Source organism: Pseudophryne corroboree, chromosome 2, assembly GCF_028390025.1.
Source record: "Pseudophryne corroboree isolate aPseCor3 chromosome 2, aPseCor3.hap2, whole genome shotgun sequence".
In the NCBI taxonomy this organism is placed as follows: Eukaryota; Metazoa; Chordata; class Amphibia; order Anura; family Myobatrachidae; genus Pseudophryne; species Pseudophryne corroboree.
This window is the reverse complement of record NC_086445.1, coordinates 764,483,997-764,509,957: the sequence shown is the minus strand read 5'-3', so window position 1 is coordinate 764,509,957 and position 25,961 is coordinate 764,483,997. Positions and strand designations below refer to the sequence as shown.

The 25,961-nt window shown below is 41.5% G+C and overlaps 1 protein-coding gene across 1 annotated transcript in view; it reads right to left on the bottom strand.

Moving 5' to 3' along the window:
• Window positions 1–25,961, bottom strand: part of TSPAN2 (tetraspanin 2) — a 319,414-nt gene that overhangs the window by 192,790 nt on the left and 100,663 nt on the right. The window contains exon 2 of the mRNA XM_063955460.1: window positions 7,610–7,715. Coding sequence (XP_063811530.1) covers window positions 7,610–7,715 — 106 coding nt within the window. The remainder of the gene's footprint in view (window positions 1–7,609; window positions 7,716–25,961) is intronic.

The window sequence follows — 25,961 nt, the reverse complement described above, 5'->3', positions numbered from 1 at the left end:
TTAACCTCAGGCACAATGACAGTTTTCTGAGGTTTTACGGCCCTGAAGTATAATTAGTAAAAAAAATATTAGATTTTAAACTTAACTTTATGTGAACAAAATAAAATAATTTGAAAAGTTTGCCTTTCCCAAAATATCAACTCATTCAACTGAGAAGCATTGCTTCTTTCTAACCGAGGAACCATTAAGATCATATGTCTTGCAATATGATATTTCTAAAGGATGGACTGATGGAAAGTGGGGCCATCAGGTTGTGGGTGTCCGCTTGCGTGACCCTACAGGTTTATAATTGCAGCCTAAGATCTCATACTCATTTGTAGTTATTTCTTGTGTTTTACTTGTTTTACTAGCATTATGAACGTTAGTGCTATATATTTAAACGGATCTGACAATAGAACCTGGCTGGTGTATGTTCCCAAGGGCAAATGCAGGATTTGGAAGCAGAGTGTGTGTATGTATGTATGTATGTATATATATATATATATATATATATATATATATATATTCAGAGGTTGCTGCCGTCATTTCTACAAGAGACATGTGGGTGCCACCTATAAACCCTATATATATAAATATATATATATATATATATATATTTATATATATATATACACACTGCTCAAAAAAATAAAGGGAACACTAAAATAACACATCCTAGTTCTGAATGAATGAAATATTCATATTAAATACTTTGTTCTTTACATAGTTGAATGTGCTGACAACAAAATCACACAAAAATTATCAATGGAAATCAAATGTATTTACCCATGGAGGTCTGGATTTGGAGTCACACTCAAAATTAAAGTGGAAAAACACACTACAGGCTGATCCAACTTTAATGTAATGTCCTTAAAACAAGTCAAAATGAGGCTCAATAGTGTGTGTGGCCTCCACGTGCCTGTATGACCTCCCTTCAACCCACACAAGTGGCTCAGGTAGTGCAGCTCATCCAGGATGGCACATCAATGTGAGCTGTGGGAAGAAGGTTTGCTGCGTCTGTCAGCGTAGTTCCAGAGCATGGAGGCGCTACCAGGAGACAGGCCAGTACATCAGGAGATGTGGAGGAGGCTGTAGGAGGGCAACAACCAAGCAGCAGAACCGCTACCTCCGCCTTTGTGCAAGGAGGAACAGGAGGAGCACTGCCAGAGCCCTGCAAAATGACCTCCAGCAAGCCACAAATGTGCATGTGTCTACTCAAACGATCAGAAACAGACTCCATGAGGGTGGTATGAGGGCCCGACGTCCACAGCCCAACACCGTGCAGGACGTTTGGCATTTGCCAGAAAACACCAAGATTGGCAAATTCGCCACTGGCGCCCTGTGCTCATCGCAGATGAAAGCAGGTTCTCACTGAGCACATGTGACAGACGTGACAGAGTCTGGAGACGCCAAGGAGAACGTTCTGCTGCCTGCAACATCCTCCAGCATGACCGGTTTGGCAGTGGGTCAGTAATGGTGTGGGGTGGCATTTCTTTGGGGGGCCGCACAGCCCTCCATGTGCTCGCAAGAGGTAGCCTGACTGCCATTAGGTACCGAGATGAGATCCAATATGTCAGGAAGGGGTAGGGTAAGGGAAAAGGGAAGGGAACTAGAGCACAAGTGATGGGGTATAGATTATATGGTCATGACAACCAGTAATTTCATAAACCACAATTCTTTTGTAATTATGTCCTTAAGAGAAGGGTTATAACCATAACTCATGTGGGGGTGCTCCCCTGAGAGTATGTAATTACAAGTGTAGAAAGAAAAAAAAGAAACTCTCTTTTTCTGGGGGCACTCATTGAAAAATTAGTATACTTAAAATATAACCTTTATTTGCTCAAGATTAAAATATTATGGCACAATACTAGACATAGACATTAACATATACATATAGGATAAACACTCTAATAATATCACCACTAGCCCTGGTAGTCTTAATTAAACAGCTTTAAGAGAGGTAAGTGAATCTCAATCAGTCTCATTGTTTAGAGATACTCTCCCAATTTTAATTGGTATGGCTAGCAGGGCAATTAATTGTACAGGTATGGGTTTGTGTTTATACCTCAACACTCCTCCTTATTGATTTCGTGACATATGTTCCCATTGAAGAGGTCTTAGCGAAATGTTAAAGTAAAAGTGTTCAGATATATTTGGTAAAATCCAAGATACAAACATATAGATATGTATGGTATTATATACCTGTTTCGCTATACTTGCTTCCTTCACTGAGGAAGCAAGTATAGCGAAACAGCTGTCTGAGGCGGGCGTCCCTTCAGATGGCCGAACGGGATGCCGCATACCCAGTGCAGTGTATCTGCAAACCGTGCATGCTGACAAAAATCCCCACTCTCAGGTATCTCTTCCTATTTCGGATGACAGGTAGCTGGTCCGCATGTAGAGCAGTGGATCCTGCAATACCGGACGGCATCAGGATCACTGCTACCATTAGGGATCCGGCACTGCCATCTATCTACCTAATTCTATGCACCATAGGCGCTGTTGTTGTAGCGCTCACTCTGCATCAATGTCATACATATGCAGAGAAGTAGCATACAAACATAAGGGAATCGGTGCTCTACAATTATCTTATCTTTTTCTGTGACTATTATATACACTTTCTCAATTTCTTTATCATGCTCTCTCATTGCCTATGATAATCTAGAGGACTCCCTACGCTGATCCATTAGAGATTCAACAGGGTGCCCGGGTTAATCGTGACAAAAGCAGAAGCAACTGTGCTTTTTCTAACCCTTAGATGCAGACGGGACACGCTCATTTGCTGTATAATGTTTGACACACAGCAAACAGATGCCACCCCGCTGCACCAATGATAGGTGTGCCTTTTGTCTCTTTTCCTTTTCTTTTTCCTTTTATTTCATTTAATTCTATTGATTGCCAGCCCCTTCTATTCTATTAATTCAGGGGTAAAATGAATACCTATTGTATTATTTATTAGAGAGATTATCACATGTTCCTAACCCCAAATAGTTACATGCTAGTAGCTGTGGATACCATTCTATTCTGTGGATACTATTCTATTCTGTGAAGATATCCATTGATACATTGTTTTTCAAAGATCTGACAGACCGTGCTACATTTGGGGCCTCAAAATATCTATAAACTAGCAGCTTGTGATACAATAATTGTTTGAGACTTTATTCTGCTCGACCCTGAAGGGCTGGCTACTATAAAAGTGAACAATTAACGATTAGGGTGCCTGAGATTACTGTATTTTCTTTTCTATAGGGAATTGAATATTTCAACAACCTTATTTTTATTTTCACTGCACTGGGTTAGTATTTTACTAAGATCCATTAATACCATACATATCTATATGTTTGTATCTTGGATTTTACCAAATATATCTGAACACTTATACTTTAACATTTCGCTAAGACCTCTTCAATGGGAACATATGTCACGAAATCAATAAGGAGGAGTGTTGAGGTATAAACACAAACCCATACCTGTACAATTAATTGCCCTGCTAGCCATACCAATTAAAATTGGGAGAGTATCTCTAAACAATGAGACTGATTGAGATTCACTTACCTCTCTTAAAGCTGTTAAATTAAGACTACTAGGGCTAGTGGTGATATTATTAGAGTGTTTATCCTATATGTATATGTTACTGTCTATGTCTAGTATTGTGCCATAATATTTTAATCTTGAGCAAATAAAGGTTATATTTTAAGTATACTAATTTTTCAATGAGTGCCAACAGAAAAAGAGTTTCTTTTTTTCTTTCTACACTGAGATGAGATCCTCAGACCCCCTTGTGAGACCATATGCTGGTGCAGTTGACCCTGGGTTCCTCCTAATGCAAGACAATGCTAGACCTCATGTGGCTGGAGTGTGTCAGCAGTTCCTGCAAGACGAAGGCATTGATGCTATGGACTGGCCCGCCCGTTCCCCAGACCTGAATCCAATTGAGCACATCTGGGACATCATGTCTCGCTCCATCCACCAACCCTTGTTGCACCACAGACTGTACAGGAGTTGGCGGATGCTTTAGTCCAGGTCTGGGAGGAGAGCCCTAAGGAGACCATCCGCCACCTCATCAGGAGCATGCCCAGGCGTTGTAGGGAGGTCATACAGGCACGTGGAGGCCACACACACTACTGAGCCTCATTTTGACTTGTTTTAAGGACATTACATCAAAGTTGGATCAGCCTGTAGTGTGTTTTTCCACTTTAATTTTGAGTGTGACTCCAAATCCAGACCTCCATGGGTTAATAAATTTGATTTCCATTGATAATTTTTGTGTGATTTTGTTGTCAGAACATTCAGCTATGTAAAGAACAAAGTATTTAATAAGAATATTTCATTCATTCAGATCTAGGATGTGTTATTTTAGTGTTCCCTTTATTTTTTTGAGCAGTGTATATACTGTATATATATGAATACACCAGGCAGCACTCAAAATACATAGCACTGTAACGCAGGATCACATTATCATGTAATGATGTGCTCTTGTGTTACAATGCTATTTATTCCAGCAGAACCAGGTAAATCATGTAAATAGACCACTTGAAAAAGAAATGGAATATCAAACTCAAAAATGTTTTTACAGTTACCCCTAATAGAGTACTGTGCATGCTGTGAATTTACAATTTTTATCAGGTCCTCCATCAGAGATATAAAGTAAGAGTTCAATTTAGGTGAAAAACGTAAAAACATGCAATTTCAAAGTGCTCTAATACAAAAAGTAGACATGATAGATAACTCAAAATTTATTTGGCAAATCCTTGTGTATATAACTATTTCCAAACAAAATTACAACTCTGAAATTGTATTCCTTCCCACTGAAATACAATCCAAAAAATAGACTTTTTTTTTTAAATCTGAGAATTAACTTTGGCTTTAAATTTCAGTTATTAGGAAGGTAGGTTAAGTTATATGACAAAAATGTAGCTTGAAATGTGCTGAAAATAATGGTTTTTATTCCAGCTTTCTATGACATTTCAGAGCTGAGATATTGCATTTATCTCAAATGTCCGCAAAAATTAAAAATGTCATAGGCCATGAAACATAAATGTACGCCATCTTCATATAAAGATAAATAAAAATAAAGTAATGGTGGTTTCTGACTACTAACTTACAGGGGTCATCACACACTAAAAAATAAAAAAATGGTCAAGCAACCAATTAATTGAATTCTGACCATTTGATATCGATTGACCCAGTAATCAGTGCTCACTCAATAAACATACTAAATAAATTATTGTGTTAAGCAAAATTTCTAAAAGGAGAGATTAAGGCACAGCTATGGGTTCTTCTTGCACTCCCAACTGTATGGCAAGAGAGTACAGGGGGGTACTCACGGAGCGATATTCTAACCAATCTGACTAGATTGCTTAGAATATCAGCCTGATCGCTCCGTGAGTACCCCTTACAGCGATAGCGATGCGCAGCCCCGCGCATCGCTATCGCTGCTGCTAGATTGGCCTGCATGCAGGCCAATCTAGCGGGTCGCTCGTTTCACCCATTGGGTGAAGTGAGAGGCCCCCCGTCTCCCCCCGCACGCTCAGCACAGATCGCGCTGTGCTGAGCGACGGGAGAGATGTGTGCTGAGCGGTTCGCTACGCACACATCTCTCATGCATCGGCCCGTGGGTACTGGGCTTACCAGTTTCCTTACACAAAAGGAGCATGACTTGTAATCAAAGTGATTTTTGTTTTACACTTAAGAGAATAGACTCTGTGTTCACCAGGTATTCTTATCTGCAAGGTAATAGTGAGAATGCAGACTCTGTCCGAAACTCACAGCTTTGTATGATAAGTATGTACTTGATACTGTTGTACAACTGCTTATTTATGTAATTTGGATATTTTAACTGGTCAGTCTTACATTTGCCATGTGTTGTATACAGTATATGCAAGATATTAGTCTATAATAATAAGTGGGCCAAGAATTCTGACTAGAAATATGTAAAGCAAATACTAAAAAGTTGTCTTTATATGGGGATATTCTCTTGTAGTAATTATATATTGCGTTGCCTGTCTGGTACACATTCTTACATGGAACACTCTATTGAAAATGGAATACCAGTGCCAATATTAGGTCATTACAATGAGGAAGAGTGTAATTCCCTGTGCATCTGCCAGAGCATAGTGTGGCACTATATCTGAGGATGGGGAGGAATACTCTATAAATTATGCAATGGGTCATTGAAGGTACTTCATGAAAGTTTGATATTAGAGAAAGGAGCTCTGTATGAAACTTGCGAGTGACCAGCGGCAGGGGTAAATATATAGGTGGGGAACCATCCATACTGTATTGCAAAAGGAGAACAATAATGGAGCAATGCATAATACAGACTTCCCATGTCAGGCACAGAAAATGTTATCTAGATAACAAGCAGGCATTGATTTATCTCAGATGTTATCACATGATTATCGCTAACAAAAACGTATCTGAATACTCTTACTAAGAGATAAGGAGACCACCAACACTGTTCCAATGATATACAAACATAACCATCTGTTAGCAAAAGCAATTCTGCAGCATGTCTGTAAATTGATTACAAGTCATGTAAATGCAATATACAACATCTATCGGCTTCCCTTTAAATAGTTAAATGGGTATATGCTTTTGTGTTGTGGATGATTGCATATAACAATTTATTAATGCAAATAGATCACAGGAGCCACATTAATATATACATATAGATAGATAGATAGATAGATAGATAGATAGATAGATAGATAGATAGATAGATAAACACACACACAGCAGCGGCACTTAGAAAGAAAGACAAGATAGAAGCAGGTCTCCTGGACCAGGAGACGTGCTTCTAACTTGTCTTTTTTTCTGAGTGCCGCTGCTCTGTGTGTGTGTGTGTGTGTGTGTGTGTGTGTGTACAGTATGTTCACAAGTCTGTTTACACATTGTGATTAGAAGGCACCGAGACATTGTCTAAATCTTCAAGTTTATCAGTTGAGTGCCAGATTCAAACTTCTATAATATATTATATAAATATACTGTATATAGACAAGTGACCCACTGGTGCAGTAAATGCTCTAATATACAAACCAAGAGCACTCAGCAAATGGCACAGCTGCTACATGAAAGCTTGTCACTGGACTGGCTGGCACTGTTGTAAAAATAACCATGTGTGCCAAAACTGTGTTAATGCCATTAGCAGCACTGCACGTTGAAAGAGCATGCATACTGACAATTCCTTATGCAACGACTGATGTCTGGAACCACCCCCGGAATGTAATTTTATCCCCATATACTGGTCTCAGGTCCTACTCCTTAATTCATTATTACCAAGCTCAGGCTGGCTGACAACTATAGGATTCTCAGACTGTCTGAGTAGACTGTGTTGCCATGCTAGTAAAGAGGAGATATTTTCCCTTTGACATTATAAACATATATTCATTTCACTCCTACCCTGGCTGCATCTGGATTGGTTGCAACATACAGTAATACACAAAACAACTACAGAATGTAGAAGTTGTGCCAAGTTGCAAATTATTAATAATAATAAGTATTAATTTTCTCAGAGTTAACTGACTGATCTTAAAAGTTTCTGATGGACAAGTAGTATAATATGTAGAATACAATGAAACATAAGATATAGCAATATATTATTAATATAACTAATTTTACTTATACTTACCAAGATAAAAGTAGGCATAGACTTCTTCATCATCTGTGTTTAATTTCTTTACCTGTCCACTGAATAAAAGCCACAGACCAACAGCTACTACTGATGATCCTGCCAACTGCAAATACAGAGAAAAATGAAACAAATATTCAACGTTTGTTCACAATAGTTCCAAGATCTCTAATTTATTAGAGTAAAGATTTATAATAAGATTAAATAATTCCATCTAATTTGTACATTTGAAACAATTAATCTTTGCAGTCCTGTATATCTTTATGGCACCTAATGTCCTACTCAGAAGGATTCTTGTAGAAAAAACATCCAGAACCCACAAACATATTCAGTCCTTGTGCTATAGACTTTTGCTATCAGCGCTAACTCCCCTAGGGCGGATGTACTTTGTGACTTCGCCGTCTATTGTCATGATGCTAAGCGCATATGTACTTACATATGCGCTTAGCATTGCGAAGGAGAGCTCTTCTGATAAGAGCCATCGGCCCTCATTCCGAGTTGTTCGCTCGTTATTTTCCTTCGCATCAGTGCGATTTTCCGCTAACTGCGCATGCGCAATGTTCGCACTGCGGCTGCGTCAAGTAAATTTGCTAAGAAGTTTGGTATTTTACTCACGGCATTACGAGGTTTTTTCTTTGTTCTGGTGATCGGAGTGTGATTGACAGGAAGTGGGTGTTTCTGGGCGGAAACTGGACGTTTTATGGGTGTGTGTGAAAAAACGCTGCCGTTTCTGGGAAAAACGCGGGAGTGGCTGGAGAAACGGGGGAGTGTCTGGGCGAACGCTGGGTGTGTTTGTGACGTCAAACCAGGAACGAAACTGACTGAACTGATCGCAGTGGCAGAGTAAGTCCCGAGCTACTCAGAAACTGCTAAGAAATGTCTATTCGCAATTTTGCGAATCTTTCGTTCGCAATTCTGCTAAGCTAAGATACACTCCCAGAGGGCGGCGGCTTAGCGTGTGCACTGCTGCGAAAAGCGGCTAGCGAGCGAACAACTCGGAATGAGGGCCATCATTTGCGATCCCCTGCGTCTCCCTGACTTCCGGGTTTTGTCCGCCTGTGTCATTCTGCGCATGTGCAGAATGACGGGGGAGGCCGCACGCATGCTGGGAGGGATCCGATTGGATCCCTCACACAGCGCTGCAGAAAGAAGCCCATAGGCTTCTATGGGGTATCGCCAGCAAAAGCTAGCGAACCCCTCCACGGTGCTGACCTGGCGGCCGGAGGACAGTACATTAGGAAAATGCGGTACACAGGGAGTTTATCGCATTTTCCACTTAGTACATTCCACCCCTAGGGATTCCAGCCTCGTTCTGATCGGCTTAGGGTTGGTTTGTACAATGGTGAGGGACTACATGCCATGTCTCCCCCTGCTATAGTGCTTTCAGCCTTGACTGGCAAAGCCTAGTGCCACTTAGTCAGTTGGATGCTCTATGTATTGTATACAGATCTAATGCTCAACATTGTCTGGTGTAGCAGACCCCTGGTTATAAACATGTCATTTTCCAATGCTACAACTAGTCACGTATATTGTATAGAGGAAATATGTCCAATTTGATGGCAAATGGTTGGGGAAGTTATTATCTTGCTGGTATTTACTTAACCACCAGACTCCAGGGACAAGCTATTAATAGCGCTGTGTCTGTTTGAAACAGTGATCAAAAGACTGGGGTCTGTTTACAACACCACAGGGGTCAAGCTGCAAGAGACACTGGGGGTCATTCCGAGTTGTTCGCTCACTAGCAGTTAGCAGCCGTGCAGATGCATTATCACTGCCCACTGGGGAGTGTATTTTCACTTTGCAGAAGTGCGAACGCTCGTGCAGCAGAGCGCCTGCAAAATCTTTTTGTGCAAAACAAGACCAGCCCTGTAGTTACTCTTCGTGTGCGTTGATTCTAACGACGGAGGGACGGCTTTTGACGGTACACACCCGCCCAGCGAACGCCCAGCCACGCCTGCGTTTTTTCTGCCATGCCTGCATTTTTCTAAGCACTCCCTGAAAATGGTCAGTTGACACCCAGAAATGCCCACTTCATGTCAATCTTCCTGCATTCGGCCGTGCGACTGGAATGTTTGTTACACTCTGTGCAAACCCACCATGCTCATTGTACCCATACGACATGCCTGCGCATTGCGGTGCGTACGCATGCGCAGAAATGCAGATTTTTAGCCTGATCGCTGCGCTGCAAACAACGGCAGCTAGCGATCAACTTGGAATGACCCCCATTGTGGCCCGGAAGGTGTGAATCTTATTTCTGGCCTGCTGAAAAAATTTCCAAATTTTTAGTTCTGGTACAGCGTAACAGAAAAGATGCGGTGGGCATGGCATCGCCCAGTCCAAAGTCTTGGTGGTCGCAGGATTGGTGTTTTAACTATAAGGTGACCAGCAAACATCACCCACCATGAACATCTGTTTTAGCTAGCTATCTGAGTGCGGTTGCTATAGTGACACATGGCCGCTGTTGTTTTTTTTTTTACTTTCTCTCTTCTCCCCCTTATCACTCTCCACCCCCATATATATCTCACTGATTACTCTCATCTCCGTGGTGATACCTGTGTGTCAGCTGCCAATGGCATGAACATATGCACATAGGATATATGTAATAACATTTTTTTATTTTTTTATTGAAGCATTGCAAAACAGTTTATACAGTATTTTGGCAATACAAAGCAAACATTATTGACACAACCAGATGTAAATAACAAATTTGTGATATATCACATCGGTATAACATTGTTTTTTATCAGCACTTGATTTTATTATATAGTTTGGTTACTGGAATGGTCTCTTTATTGAATGGAAGTCTTTAGGATGTCCTGTATATTGATATCTTCATTTGTCTCTATCAGCACTAAGAACCACATCTAATATGGTGACATTGCAAATCAACAAACATTTAAATATACTGTATACTACAGATGATTATCCAAGTATTCATTCACATCACTCATATATTGTACAGAAAATTGTGATCAACACTCACCATGTACTGTCACTTTAGATAACATTTTGTCTTTTTTTTTTTTATATATAGCTTGTGTGACATTACTTCCCTACTGACACTGATATTGTTGCAACTATGATTATTTTCCATATAACGTAGCTCATTCCATTTTCAGATTTCCAGCATCATTAGCGTATCCTATGATTACAAGTCTGTACCACGCCTTGAAGTCAGTGGCTGCAAAATACAAGATGTGCATGCAATTTCTGTGTTTTCCACCAGACTCTGCCAGTCTTTCCAACCTCATAAGACTAAAACTAGGATTTTTCCTTTAGAACAAAAACCTTCACCCTATGGTTCTTATTTCAACAAGTTTCAAATATGAAATGAGTTGCATAGATGTCTGTTTAACCACACATTTATTGTAATTTTTATTTCAGTTACTAGCTGATACTGTTAACTTTACTGTACTGAATATTCTTATGCTGTAAAGCACTGGCTGGCTATTAGTTGCTATGGCTATGTAAATGTCAAAGTGCCCCAACTGGCTACAGGTAATTCTATCTATAGTTGGCTTTTGTGTGTGAATAAATGAATGAATGAGTAGCATTTTTTAGCCGTATATTAACGTCTAGATGATGGAACTGTGCTACTAAGACTCAACAGAAGACATGTATTGTATGTACCGTGTAAAGGCAAATCCTGCTTATATTCACACAACTCCAGCCAGTGTTGGGTGCTTCCTGTTATGGAGTTTACCAACATGTGTAAACATATTGTTTGATATGTTCTTGTGATGATGTGGTACAGTACATCGGTCAAGTAATTGAAATAGAAAGTAAATATGGAAGTGCTCTGCATGAAGATAGAGAAGATAGGAGTGCTCTGCATGCAAAGTACATGGCAAAAGTGGTGGATTTACCACTAGCCAAGTGCCTAGGTGCAGCACCTGCTGGGGAGTGGCACACCATGCTGACAAGGCCAGGTGATTCTTTTTTTTTTTTGTCATTACAACTTATTTTTTTATTCTTTTATTTTGCAACTCATTGGGGTGGGACAATGGGCTGCAAACTGTGGTGCAGGAGGTTGTGGTGGACGAGAATGGGCTGTTTGGCGGTCTGAAGCCATCAGGACTGGCCTTGGCATGAAGACATGAAGAGGACAGTGACATGATGTGGGGGCAACCAATAATGTGCCTAGGGGTGGCCTGACTCCTAAATCCGTCCCTGCATGGCAGTCTATGTGCACTGAAGAAAAACAAGGAATGGTTGCGGTACAGTAGAACAGGCTACTTATTGCAGGTAAGCCCGAAGCCACTCGCCAGCACCGGGTCTTTGCATGAGACTTCCTGGGTAACTGGTAACGGAGTTGCTATAGGAAAGTTATGCTGTTGAGCACTCAAAGACTTTTGCTCTCAGCGCTAACAATAATTGTGGTCATTCCAAGTTGTTCGCTCGGTGCCGTTTTTCGCAACGCAGCGATTAGGTGGAAAATGCGCATGCGCATGGTACGCAGCGCGCATGTGCTAAGTAATTTAACACAAAACTTTGGAGATTTGCACAAGCTCGAGCGACGTTTTTTCAACGCTCGAGTGATCGTAGTGTGATTGACAGGAAGTGGGTGTTTCTGGGCGGGAACTTGGCGTTTTCCGGGAGTGTGCTAAAAAACGCAGGCGTGTCAGGTAAAAACGCAGGAGTGGCTGGAGAAACGGGGGAGTGGCTGGCCGAACGCAGGGCGTGTTTGTGACGTCAAACCAGGAACTAAACAGTCTGCAGTGATCGCAATCTAGGAGTAGGTCTGGAGCTACTCAGAAACTGCAAGGAATTATTTAGTAGCAAATCTGCTAATCTTTCGTTCGCTATTCTGCTAAGCTAAGGTACACTCCCAGAGGGCGGCAGCCTAGCATGTGCACTGCTGCTAAAAACAGCTAGCGAGCGAACAACTCAGAATGACCACCAATATAATGTAAATCTGTGTGTATTTAGCAAATAAAAGCATGAAGATTTTTGTTCAAATGTGAACAAAATCCCCAAAAGTCTTTCTATATACAGTACATACAGTATATGACATTAATGCTGCCATGCAGCTGGTAACATATACAATATGGGTAAAACTGAGCAAGGGCATATTTCTTTTTGTAATACAAACTATTTAAACACTGTCACTAAACCAAACAACTAAATGTGTGGATTCATCACAAATAAAAGTTACACATTTAGATCTTTAACAATAGGTGACATAGTCCCATCCTATTTATTTTTTTAGTAAACATGTAACTTATACACTGCAATGTGGACTGCTGTAGGTGGACTGAACCACAACCAATAGATCGTTGCAAAGCCGCTCTTTAGAACATTGACAAAATATTTACTACATATTTATGTCATGTTTCCCATAGAAAATTGATATGGGTGGAGCATGTGAAATGCTTCCAATGGTTTGCAGTTACAGATTTTGCTGATCTAAGGATCAGAGAGACCAATTTATTATTGTATTTATTAGGACCTTCTATTGAGAAGCCTCAGAGGTAAGCACAAGGTTCCTTCTGGATAGGGAGGTGCAACATTTTCCTAAAAAGTTGAGAAACCTCATTGAAAAACAAGGACAAGATAACCAAATGTGCTGGAGGGTATTAACATTTAAACAATTTCTCCAACAGAAGGGAAAGTAACACTTTTTGATTCTAATACGCTTTAAATATAATCTATAGCAAATTATAATCCTAATAGGCATTAAATACAATTTATAACAAATTTGTATTAGTTTTCTTTTATTTTAGTTGAAATTGAGAATTTTGCAACTATTTTCTAATGGTTTAAAACCATCCTCATCTTATGGTCTGCCCAAACCTGTTTCCACTTTTCTTTTCCACTTTTCTTTTAAACTTCGGTTTTGGAGATTGTTTAGAGGAAAACATCAAGTTATAGAGTGATTAGGTCACACCTCTGTGACAACAAATTGTTTAAAATTGATTCAGATTTAAATGGAGATTAGGCAGACAAATTTAGGAAAGGGATTATCAAAATGTTTGATTTACAGGCGATCAAAGCGATTGGGAGATTTTAGTTCAAATGTTTATTTTAGAGAGCTAATATAAGCCATACTGGCTGGTAGTGGAAAGAAGAGTTCTCTTAGTATAGTTTCATATATATAAATCCAATGGCAGTTTATTTTTCTGTTCTGAAATACAAAATTGCTATTTTGTTTGAAGAGGATAGTATGTTGAATGTGGAAAAGCTCTGTTTTGAAATATTTGATCATATGTCTTGACAATGAGCAAAGATTTAAGAACCTTGTAAAAGCCGTTTACGGAGATAACCGTGACAGTAAAAAAAAAAAAATCATCAGCAAAAAGTGATATTTTATATTCCTCTTTGCCGATTACTATTCATTTAATGTCCAAAAACTTTACATGAGCTGCAAGGGTTTCAATAAACTAAAGCAAAACTCATTGGTGACAATGGACACCCCTGTCTAGTGCCATTCATTCTGAGATCCATCTCAGAAAATATCTAACCAAATCCAAGTAGTGAAACATATTAAGAATGTAGAACGATAAGATTCTATTATAGTCCTGTTCAGCAACAAAGAAAGCAGAAGGGCATCTGTTCAAACCGATTGCACAATTATGTTATCACAAACCTGTGTACCCAGTATAAAACTTACCTGGTCATTGTGTATTGCATATTACCAATATAATGTCGCCCGTAGAGCTGAGCAGTACTCAGCTCACATGCGACACTGGCTCGTAGCGGTAGGAAGACACCACTTCTCCGTCCAGACCTGGACTCATCTGTGAATGCACTGGAAAACCAGGCTCCCAGTAGTAAAAAAATAGACACAAAAATAAATACAGTATCTCAATATAATTTGCAAAGGAAAATAATGCTCATTTTAATAATAAAGCATTTTTATTCCTGTCCAGCGCCCTGCTATATATAGCCTTCCTGAGATGGTGAGGGCTATAGGTGACCTGCTGGTGGTACTTGCACTGCTGCTGCATTTGTTAAATAGCCTTTACATGGTGAATCTATCACCAGAGGTTGCCAGTGAAAAGTATTGACGCCCGGTGTGCTTCTTAAATTAAGAGAATGTCTTTTGTGAAAACACACATATTCCCCAGATTTAGGGATTTTCTCTATGAAAAACTGAACCTTAAGTAGTATTCTGCCACAGAGGCACTATAAATGAGTCAACCGTCTAGGTCTATCCAACCGCAATATAGCTGTGATTTAGGGTTCTTTAGGAACTGTCGGGGTGTTTTATGCGTATATTCGCAATTATTAATAAGCAGGAGAACTGCGACACTCTGATCAATCAGTGCAGCTCTAGATGATGGAGTTGTGATAACCCAGGGTAGAGGATGCAGAGGATATAATTGTGCTACACATATCTTGAACAGTGCCTCTTGCTCGGGGTACTCCAAGTGAGTGGATCCAGCAATATTTTCTCTGCAGTCAGTGCGACTTTCCTGACTGTCAATCTCTGCTCTCCTATTGTGGGTGGGGCTTGTTCTGTGTGCAGGGGGGCTGACTATATGCAGGTGGGTGAGCTGATACTGGTGTCTCTACATGTTGGGGCTTGCCCATAATATTTGTGACAGCTGTTACTCAATACAAGTCCAAAAAGTTTCAGTTATGAAGAACGAAGAAGTGAGATATAGCAGTGTTATTTAATAACCAACTTTGTCCATGAATATGAAAACTGGGCTGTCCAGATAAAATGAATGTAGCTTGAGATATGTATACAAGGCAACTGTACATCGGACATGTGTGAAACCGTTAAACACATAACAAACAAATTAATTGTATGAACTGTCCTTATTAATTGGTATACGTTTCAGTGAACTGCAGTATTTTTCGCAACCAGCTTTTCAAACTTTCTAACTCCAAATTAAGAGACATTATCATGGCAGCTGTCAAACTGCAAGGCAGGTGATTGTGATTACGTTTGGGAAGTGTCAGGGACCTTCACGGATCTGATCCCAAACTATCGTATTATTTTATAAAATAATTGTATTCTGTTGGCCTAGATGTGTGGCTGCTATGCTGTGTCCTGAATGTGACCTGGATGGGAGATAGTTTATGCTCTTCTTTGGAGTCAGGGAATGAGATGACGATCTGGTGCCAGTCGTATAAGGTTGTGTGCTAAAGCTTCATGCTTCTCTCCCCATTCTTCAGACCAGGGTGTATATTTAGTAACATTTGATTTTATGAATCTTCAAAATCGATTGAAAACCCTTCTTTTTAATTTTCGAAAATCCTTAAAATACCTAATTTACTAAAAATGTATTTTGCATTAGATTTTCAAATCGAATTCAATGTGGATTCATGTTTGGAAGGGATTTAGAGTTGAATTTATGAAATCCCTCCAAAAATCATAGCTCAAATCTCCAGCAAAATCAAATGCAAAATCGAACAGAACTTCCTCATTGCTTCTTATTTGTCCAAATGTATCATATGCACACTAATTAAAAAGGAAACTCTCTCTTTACACTGTTTTATACATGAAAACGTAAGTGATTATTTTTAATACTTTTTTTTCCTTATAATTACAGCTGGAATATTTGGAAATAAATGTAGCCCTAATCTGCCTTCCACTTCCTGTGCTCACATAGTCAGTTGCTGTTAAATAAACCTCTGCTTGCTCCCTGTTTACTGCATAATCTGGGGGGAGTGGTTTATTTAATGCACGATTAGGCAATAGACAGCAGCAGAGCACAATATCAAACACTTTTCAAATGATATAATAATATTTATTAAAAAAATAAACCAAAGATGCATTCTGTCATGGATTGGGTAGCTCTATGTGCCTCTTTATACTTATGCTCAGCAAGAGTTTGTGTATTTGACAATGGTGTCAGATGCCAGGAGCAACAGCCATAGCCTAAATACCCATTTTTGGTGAAAGGGGAACAAATTAGAACAATACAGTATAGTAACAATTACTATTAGCTGCTTTATTAGCACATACTGGTATCTTACACAACAACCATCCATCTGGCATTTGTCCCACAATAATTTCTGCAAACAAGGATGAATTGCTGAGGTTGTCGGCATCATGGGACGAACCAGGATAGCCAGTTACAACACTCATGATTTTAAAATTAATTTTATCATCCAGCCAAATTGCCCAATATTGTGCTATCTATTGCATGTTCATGGAATAAGTATGATGTCTTTAAGTATATATATATATATATATATATATATATATCTCCACTATTCACTGTTGAAGGTGCTCTGATTGATCCTCCAGGGTTATCTCAGTCTGGTGGTGATTTGCATTGTGCAGGTAGGTGCGCAACATACCATAACCTTGGACATCCATTATTACTACTTCTATACTGCTCTACATGCTTTTGGGTACTTGAAAAGTTATCACTATCAATTTCCTACTATTAGAATGGAGTTTAGAAGCCAAAATTGAATGTCTAACATCATTCTAAACATTTGCAGATTTGATGTTTAATTTTGAGTTAGATTTCAAATCGATTTGCTAATCAAATTTTAGTAAATGAGGGGATTTTATGTTGGGCTGTGGGAAAACATTGATGTTTTTTAGATATTCGATTTCCATTGGGATGTGAGTTGAATTTGGAATTTGGTCTTTAGTAAATCTGTTCAATCCAAATCGAACGAAAATTGAATGGAAACAGAATGCCAAAATCCCTTTAAATCAACATTGAATGATCGTAAATTTTGCCCCAGATCAAGAAGTTGGAATCCTGAGGAGATGAGAACATCACCTCTAAAAGGACTTTTGTATTTATCTTCTAAAAATCTTTGGCCCCTGTTAACATTATTTAAAGCAATTTGTGGAGAGATTTAGACCTATCTAATTTATATTTGTGACTTTCTATAAATACACTACTTTACACTGGTTATGTTAAATAGATGGTAAAGTGGCTGCTAAAAAATGACTATACAGTATATACAGTAAAATGCTCACATACTGCTGAGCGACACTGGAGGAAATCACGCTCTAAGGCAGACTTCCTTCATTTCAAACTTATGCTCTCATCCTTCAGTGCTGCCCTTTCTCTTGCTAAACAGTAATACTTCAAGAACCTCATCTCCTCCCAGTCTTCCAATCCCCGGCGCCTCTTTGCCACTCTCAACTCACTACTCTGCCCACCTCCACCTCGTCTCCCTTCCTCACTCTCTGCTCTTGACTTTGCCACTTACTTCACATCCAAAATTGACTCCATACGTAAGGACATCACATCACACCAGACCATCAGTAGCCAGCTTTCCCCCATCCCTTACCACCCCTCCCACCTACTCTGACCTCTTTCTCCCATGCAACTGGAGAGGAAGTCATGGCCCTCATTCGTTCCTGTCCCCTCACCACCTCCCCACTTGACCCTATCCCCTCCTGTCTCCTCCGCTACCTCTCTCCTTCTGCTTGTTCCCACCTTCTCAATCTCTCCCTCTCATCAGGCACTGTCCCCTCTGCCTTCAAGCATGCACTCATCTCTCCTATTCTTAAAAAAATCTACCCTTGATCCAAACACTCTCTCCAACTACCGACCCATCTCTCTCCTCCCTTTTGCCTCCAAACTCCTTGAGTGTATTGTCTACAACCGCCTTACTGCCTTTCTTTCCTCACACTCACTACTTGACCCATTCCAGTCTGGCTTCCGTCCTCTCCACTCCACTGAAACTGCCCTTACAAAAGTATGCAATGACCTCCATGCTGCTAAATCTAAGGGACACTACTCTCTACTTATTCTACTTGATCTCTCTGCTGCTTTTGACACTGTGGACCATCCTCTCCTACTGTAAATCCTTCACTCCATTGGTCTGCGCGACACTACCATCTCTTGGCTGTCTTCCTACCTCTCTGACCGTTCATTCTCTGTCTCTTCTCATGACTCCACCTCCCCCCCACTTCCACTAACTGTAGGTGTACCCCAAGGTTCTGTCCTTGGTCCTCTCCTCTTTTCTCTCTATACGTCCTCACTAGGTAAGCTCATTAGTTCTTTTGGTTTCCAATATCATCTCTATGCTGATGACACCCAAATCTATCTTTCCTCTCCAGACCTCTCCCCTGCTCTCCTCACTCGTATCTCCAACTGTCTCTCTGCTACCTCTTCCTGGATGTCCCAGCGCTTTCTTAAACTTAACATGTCTAAGAGCGAACTGATCATCTTTCCTCCCTCCCGCATAACCTCACCTCCTACAATCTCATTATCTATTGATGGCACTACTATCTCCTCTAGCCCCCAAGTGCGCTGTCTTGGAGTAATCCTTGACTCCTCCCTCTCCTTCAAACCACACATTCAGCACCTCTCACAAACCTGCCGTTTTCATCTAAAAAATATTTCCAGGATCAGACCCTTTCTGACCAAGGATGCTACTAAGACTCTTATCCACTCACTGGTCATCTCCAGACTGGATTACTGTAATCTCCTCCTGACTGGCATTCCTGACAAACACCTCTCTCCACTCCAATCTATCCTCAATGCTGCTGCCAGGCTCATTCTCCTCACCAAACGCACTACGTCTACCTCTCCTCTCTTACTAGACCTTCACTGGCTCCCCTTCCCTTTCAGAATCCATTTCAAGCTTCTCACACTTGCTTACAAAGCCCTCACCCACTCCTCTCCCATCTACATCTCTGATCTTATCTCCCTTTACATTCCCACACGTCCTCTTCGCTCTGCTAATGCACGACGACTTTCCTGCCTACGAATCACCTCCTCCCACTCCTACCTCCAAGATTTTTCACGTGCTGCACCACTTCTCTGGAATTCCCTACCTCTCCCCCTCAGACTCTCCACCTCTCTGGAAGACCCACTTCTTCACCAAACCCAGCCAAATCTCATCCTAACCCTCTGTTCCACGCTCTCTATGTACCCCATCTGTGTCACCCCTGTCTGTCTACCCCTCCCCTTTAGAATGTAAGCTCTCACGAGCAGGGCCCTCTTCCCTCATGTGCTTATCCTTTCTTACTTTAATAATCTTCAACTGCATCAACTCCAGCAGTCTTCTGCCACCTGATACTTATTCCAGTGTCATCTGCTGATGTAACTATGTTTATTTATCCTGTACTTGTCCTATACTGTCATCAACTGTAAGTTGCTGTTTTCCTGTTTGATTATTCATGTACTCTGTAATTGGGCGCTGCGGAACCCTTGTGGCGCCATATAAATAAAGGATAATAATAATAATAATAATAATAATAATAATAATAATAATAATAATTCAGTATAGTAATTATTGCATGTACAGTATCAGCAAAACAATGTTAATTTCTATGTTGTCAATATTATATTGAAACACTTATAGCCTGATGTTGGAAGTAAATTAGACATATTTTGTGAAAAATAAAAAAAAGTACATATTCCGCCATATACAGAGCTGTGTGAATCTTGCAGAGCGACTGCATCTGCATGTACACTCGGATTGGTACAAGGCAATGTAATCAGTGAGCAGTTGCAGCTGACCTATTTTAGATGCATATTATACGCCCAGAGGTGGAACTGCCATTGCTGCAGTAGGTGCATTGCACCGGGACCCCTGAGGACTAAGGGGCTCACTGCTGCCCAGGCCAGCAAAGAGTTATTCCCTTCACCCCCCTCTCTTTCCAGCAGACCATTTTTAGCAATGTCGGATGAATGGCCCAGTGCAGAAAGCAGGGTCCTGCCCCTTACTTTAGGGAGGCAGGGCTGACTTTGTGTGTGCCAGACTAATAGAGGAGTCCTGCCACCTATCAGCGCTGATTATTACAACCACATACTGCCTCTACTTAACATACAGCTGTACATTTTTACTGATTCATTGCTGTCTGTGAATTAAATGCATCTCACACCCAAAGTAACTGGCACTGTCAGAGTCTGCCTGAATGAGTGCCACACTGAGGAAAGTGGTGGGGGCCCTGTCATACACAGAGCAGAGGCCGCTGTGTTCCTGTCCTCACCAAGGTATATGCCCTCTGTACTCCGCACCACGCAGGACATTGTGTTTGTAACCCTGTCACCCATTGTCTCCCATTGTCACCGATTGCCTCCCCATCACCCTCTGCCTCCTCCTGTCACTCTCTTTCTCCCCTTGCCTTCTGCTGTCACGCTCTACCTCTCTATGTCAACCTCTGTCTTCCTTGCCTCTCCCTGTCACCCACTGCTGGTTGGGTTGGAGGAGGGGGGCCCAAATTATATTTTTGCACCTGGACCCACCACTCACAAGTTTCACCACTGTATACGCCTCCATCTAAGTCTGTAAGGGATGCATTTGTGCCCACAATGAACTTTACCTATATAAGTATGCCATATTAGAGTCCAGTTCCACCTCCATGCTTGTGTTAAAGTGATCAAAATGTATTGCTCCCACTCGTGTGCACCATTTTGAGCATGAAGAGGGTGAATTTGCAAAATACACCCTCCACAAACAGTCATATGTTCACCTCAATATCAGACCTTTAATACTAAAATGGTTTCCATTGTGAAGTGATTTACAGAGTCTTTGTTAAACTGTACAGATATTATTTGTAAAGCAGGAGAGTAGACTGAACGGTCTTAAGTAGTATTTTATCAACTATTCCAGCTACAGTTTTCCTGAAAGCCTGGAAAAAAAAAACCAGAACAGGAAATGAAATGCTGTTGAGCTGAAGTGAGATTGCAGCTACCAGGTGCTTTCAGTGAGATTTCTTTTGTTAGACTGGGGTGGTGCTGAAATGTTCATTCCTTGAGAAATGAAACACAGGAAACTACATTAAGGAGTTTTTTTCACAGCAACAACAACAACAACAATGGTTAAACCTCACATCTTTCTACTAGAAGCAAACACTACCATGAGCTGATGTTTACTTGTTTTACAGTCATGGTATGAGCATGCTCACTGACATTCCATACTGCTTGTTTCATATACAGAGAACACATTCTGCAAGCCGATTCTCTAACAGTAACAATCACAGACACAATGGAAACAAGCTAACAGCAAACCAGCTTATACAGTACATATGCCCCAGCTAGAATTCACATAGTGACTGATGTGCAGCTGAATTTATGATAGTTTGCGTAGCGTAAATTGTGCAAATTCTCACTGCAATTGTCCTCATGGAGAACACCTGCCCAGGCAGGCTTGTGCGTATCTGTGACTTGCGCGTCCTTATGACTGGAGATACAAAATGGGGAAGGGAAGGGGTGGCCTGAAGTTGGCGGACTACAGTGAGGGCTCATTCATATGTGGGGTAAATAGAAAAGGATGCATACATACCGCTGCCAGGTGTCTCATCTTCACACCTGCCCTGTAACAGCTGCAAAATATACATTGATTTTTGTTTGTCTTATTAAAGCCCAAAGTGCATTCTCCAAATCATCCAATTCTACCAGTGACAGTGCAGGGGGGATTGGGTCTCTATCCCCTGGAGCCATTGGGCCCCACCCACCTTTGCTGCAAGGGTCTCCTGAGCATTTTACAGCACTGACTACACTTGATCATAACGAAAATTTGGGAAGAAAAAACACATTGATGATGATGACGACCAGCACCATTTCCTAATTGTTTCTAATCGGATGATTCCAGGACCACCTCTCTAGCGGATACCACCTGGAAAGGCACTCTGCAGTCATTGGCACTACTGCAGAGCCACTGCAACCTGGGGAGCTGCAGGATGCTTCGGGCAGTGCTCTACTTGGGGCGGCCCCATCCCCTTGGTGTGATATCGTAATGTCACTCCTTCAGGAGGTTGGGCCGGCACAGGGAGCACTGCCAACCCTTTTACGGCACTGTGCTTACCGGACAGAGCTTATCCCCCAAAGTTCCTGTACAGTAAAGCATTGAAAGGAGTGTATAAATGGGCTGGGAGCAGTCCAGTGCTCAGAAGTGCTGGACATGCCCCCTTTGGGATATAACATGCAACAACATGACTATGCCCTCACGACAGTGTCCACTTTCTTGTACACGTTTTCTCAGCTCCTGAAGATGGCACACAGTATATGCATTATTTAGTGCACATAATCACATTCTCACTTACGGTAAGTTAATTTGCAAGCACTATAGGACATTCAGCATTGTGTATAAAATAACAGGAAAATATGGGAATGCCCTGAATAAAATAGGACATTGGAATCCCCCGAGCACAATAACTGCCAACACATAAAAATGTCTGTTAGGCCACTGCTCAGTAAATTCCTGTCAGGATTTTTACAAGGCGAAGGAAATTCTGAATTGCAGTCACTTCTGTTCTGAACATCAATGAATGTTTTCTTAACATCCTTGTAAACTGGGCTGTGTTACGAACTGGTCATCCAACATTGCTGACAGTCAAGAATTCCTTCTAAGGCTGTCCAAGAAGCTGAACTGACACATGAGTGCTGCTCTGTGTTATTTGGTCTGAAACTATAGCAACATGAAAGAGTACGACTACAGTGTAGAACTGTTTAGTTAAGGACTTCTTATTCTGCTCCCTGTTTACAAAAACACAGCGCACTCAGATAAAACAAGGTATTTGGCTCTGTGTTTCACAATCAGGTAAAAATAGAGCAACCCTCCCCCTTCCTCAAATTTATAATTATAATAGTTGTAAAAAATGTCTTAATACTCCAGGATAGGGGCTACCAATAATTGCATAGCATTCTATTATTTCTGAGTATTTCTGAATTTAATTATGTCAAATCCAACCTGGTATCATATCATCATAGTACGTTAATATATGTCCAGACTCAGGAGACCGGTGCAGGTTCATGAAAGTTGGCATACCGTAGGTAAGTATTGGGGTTCAGGGTCATAATTAGGGCCCTGGGGGTGGTGGTGGTGGTGGTGATGGTGGTGGTGGTGGTGGTGGTGGTGGGGGGGTGTTAGGCACTAGGTCAGTAGCACTCGATCTTTCTTTAATCACGGCTCCCTAGAGTATCAGAATTGTTTTCACGGTTCCCCTAGGCCACAAGTTTCTTATTGAGAAATTTAGAAAGAAAAATTAAATTAAGTAAGTTGTGTTTATATGTCATCCTTAGGTTCAATAGTGTGGTGAGGGACAAGATTTGCTTCTGTTTGTACACATATTTTATGATTGGCAGCCACCAGCACTGGTTTTGCCTATTACATTGACCATGAACAATTTTAATTGGTCCTGGACCACCAACCCAGGGAACCCCTGCAAGTGTCCTGAGGCACCCTAGGGTGCCACGCACACAGTCTGAAAACCATTGCAGTAGGGGGTTAGGCACTATGGGGGGCAGTTAGCAATAGCCAACCTCCCCAACCCCCGAGTGTTAGTTGTAGGCAACACCCCTGGAGGGTTAGGGTAGGGGAAAGGGCAGGGTAAAAATACTTACCCCATCCGCTGTCGAGATCTCCAGTGTTGGGATGCCGCTGTCGGTCATGTGACCATTGGCATCCTGACAGCCGGTATTTCCTATGTACTCCATCTTGACATATGGTTTGGAAATCACTGCTTCTCGTCTACCTCCCTGTGACAAACCGATTTCATACACAGACTTGGCTAGTGGCAGCAGCAATGCAGATACTGGGGGCGCATCAGAGGAGGCAGCTACTGTATGACACTAAAGGGCATAAAAAATGGAGTAAACTAATTCAGATATTCTAATAGTTTAAAAAGAAAGATAGACTAAGGGGTCTATTTACTAAGCCTTGGATGGAGATAAAGTGGACAGAGGTAAATGACCAGCCAATCATCTCCTAACTGCCATGTCACAGGCTGGGTTTAAAAAATGACAGTTAGGAGCCGAATGGCTGGTACTTTATATCCGTCTAATTTATCTCCATTCAAGGCTTAGTACATAGACCCCTTAGGGGGACATGTACTAAGCAGTGATAAAAGTGGAGAAGTGAGCCAGTGGAGAAGTGGCCCATGGCAACCAATCAGCATTGATGTAACATTTATAATTTGCATACTATAAAAGTATACAGAACAGCTGATTGACTGATTAACTTCTTAACTGGCTCACTTCTCCACTTTTATCACTGCTTAGTACATGCCCCCCTTATTAGTCACTGAAACCCCTTGAAAAACAATTAAAAAAAACATTACAGATTATTATGGTATTCAGGGATGGATTCAAAGGTATTCAGGGATGGATTAAGGATTGTGGGGGATCCATTGCAACAAAGTTGTGGAGGCCCCACACAAAAAATGAACACTTCTGGTACCTGCCCCCTATACTCCAGCACTGAAGACCCTCTCTCCTGTGTGCAATGCCGGGAGGTAGAGTCCCGCTGAGCTGGGAGAAGAGCCAAAGATGGGTAAGCAATGCCAGCGACACTGAGGGGTTACATGCTCTTGCTGCCATGCCGCCGCCCTAGGGTCAACTGAACCATCTCTTTGCTGCCCCTGCCCGGCTGCCTGCACTCGGTTTAGTGCTTGCACTCTACTTCATATAATCTTATGAGGAATGAAGTGTCAGTAGTGCAGCGCAGTACCACTGGAGGAGGTAAGCAAGTGCGGGGAGGAGATTAGAGAGCCAGCGCTGGGAACAAACAGGTGCCTGGTCAGCTGCTGTTCCACTGCTTCTGAAAAAATAGTGTGGTGATCTGTATGCACTATGCATTCAGAAGCAGCTCTCAGCAGACTAATTCTGTGTAGGTTCCCAATGGTAAGTACTTAGATTAGGGTTATGCACTAGGTGGAGGGGTGTGGTATGTTAGGTAGATTAGATTTAGGTCAATAGTGTCTAGGTCGACCACTATTGGCCGACAGTAAGTAGGTCGACCTGGTTTTAGGTCAACAGGGACTCTAGGTCGACATGTACTAGGTCGACATGAGAAAAGGTCGACATGAGTTTTTTTACTTTTTTGGGTGTCGTTTTCTCCATACAGTAACCGGGAACCCCAATTAGTGCACCGTGTCCCCTTGCATGGCTCACTTTGCTCTCCATGCTGCGGGCAAGATGCCTCGCTCTGCTACTGCTGCTATCGGCACAGGTTACCGTTCCCAATTGTAGTCCACGTGGATTGTAAAGCTTGAAAAAGTAAAAAAAAAAAAGGAAAAAAATTGTGAAAAACTCATGTTGACCTTTTGTCATGTCGACCTAGAGTCCCTGTCGACCTATAAACCATGTTGACCTACTTACTGTTGATCAATAATGGTCAACCTAGACAGTGTCGACCTACTTACTGTTGACCTAAAGATCGGATCCCAGGTGGAGAGTTAGGCTGGAGGAGGGGTGGGTTAGGCTGCGGGAGGGGACAGTTAAGGTAAGGATGCCCGGGAGGGGTAGGGTTAGGGTTAAAATACTCATCAGGATTCATTGGGATTTTGAACGTCGGGATGCCACTGTCTTCATTCTGACCGTCAGGATTTCAACTGCTGGAATATCGATACGAAAGTTGCTGGGATGAGGGTTGGTGGAAGCGTATAAATGTTATCAAGGGCGGGTGGATTTAATTGTGGGTGAGGGGTGCTTTGAAGCGCTGGCAACAACACCGCATCTCGCACCCCTCGTAA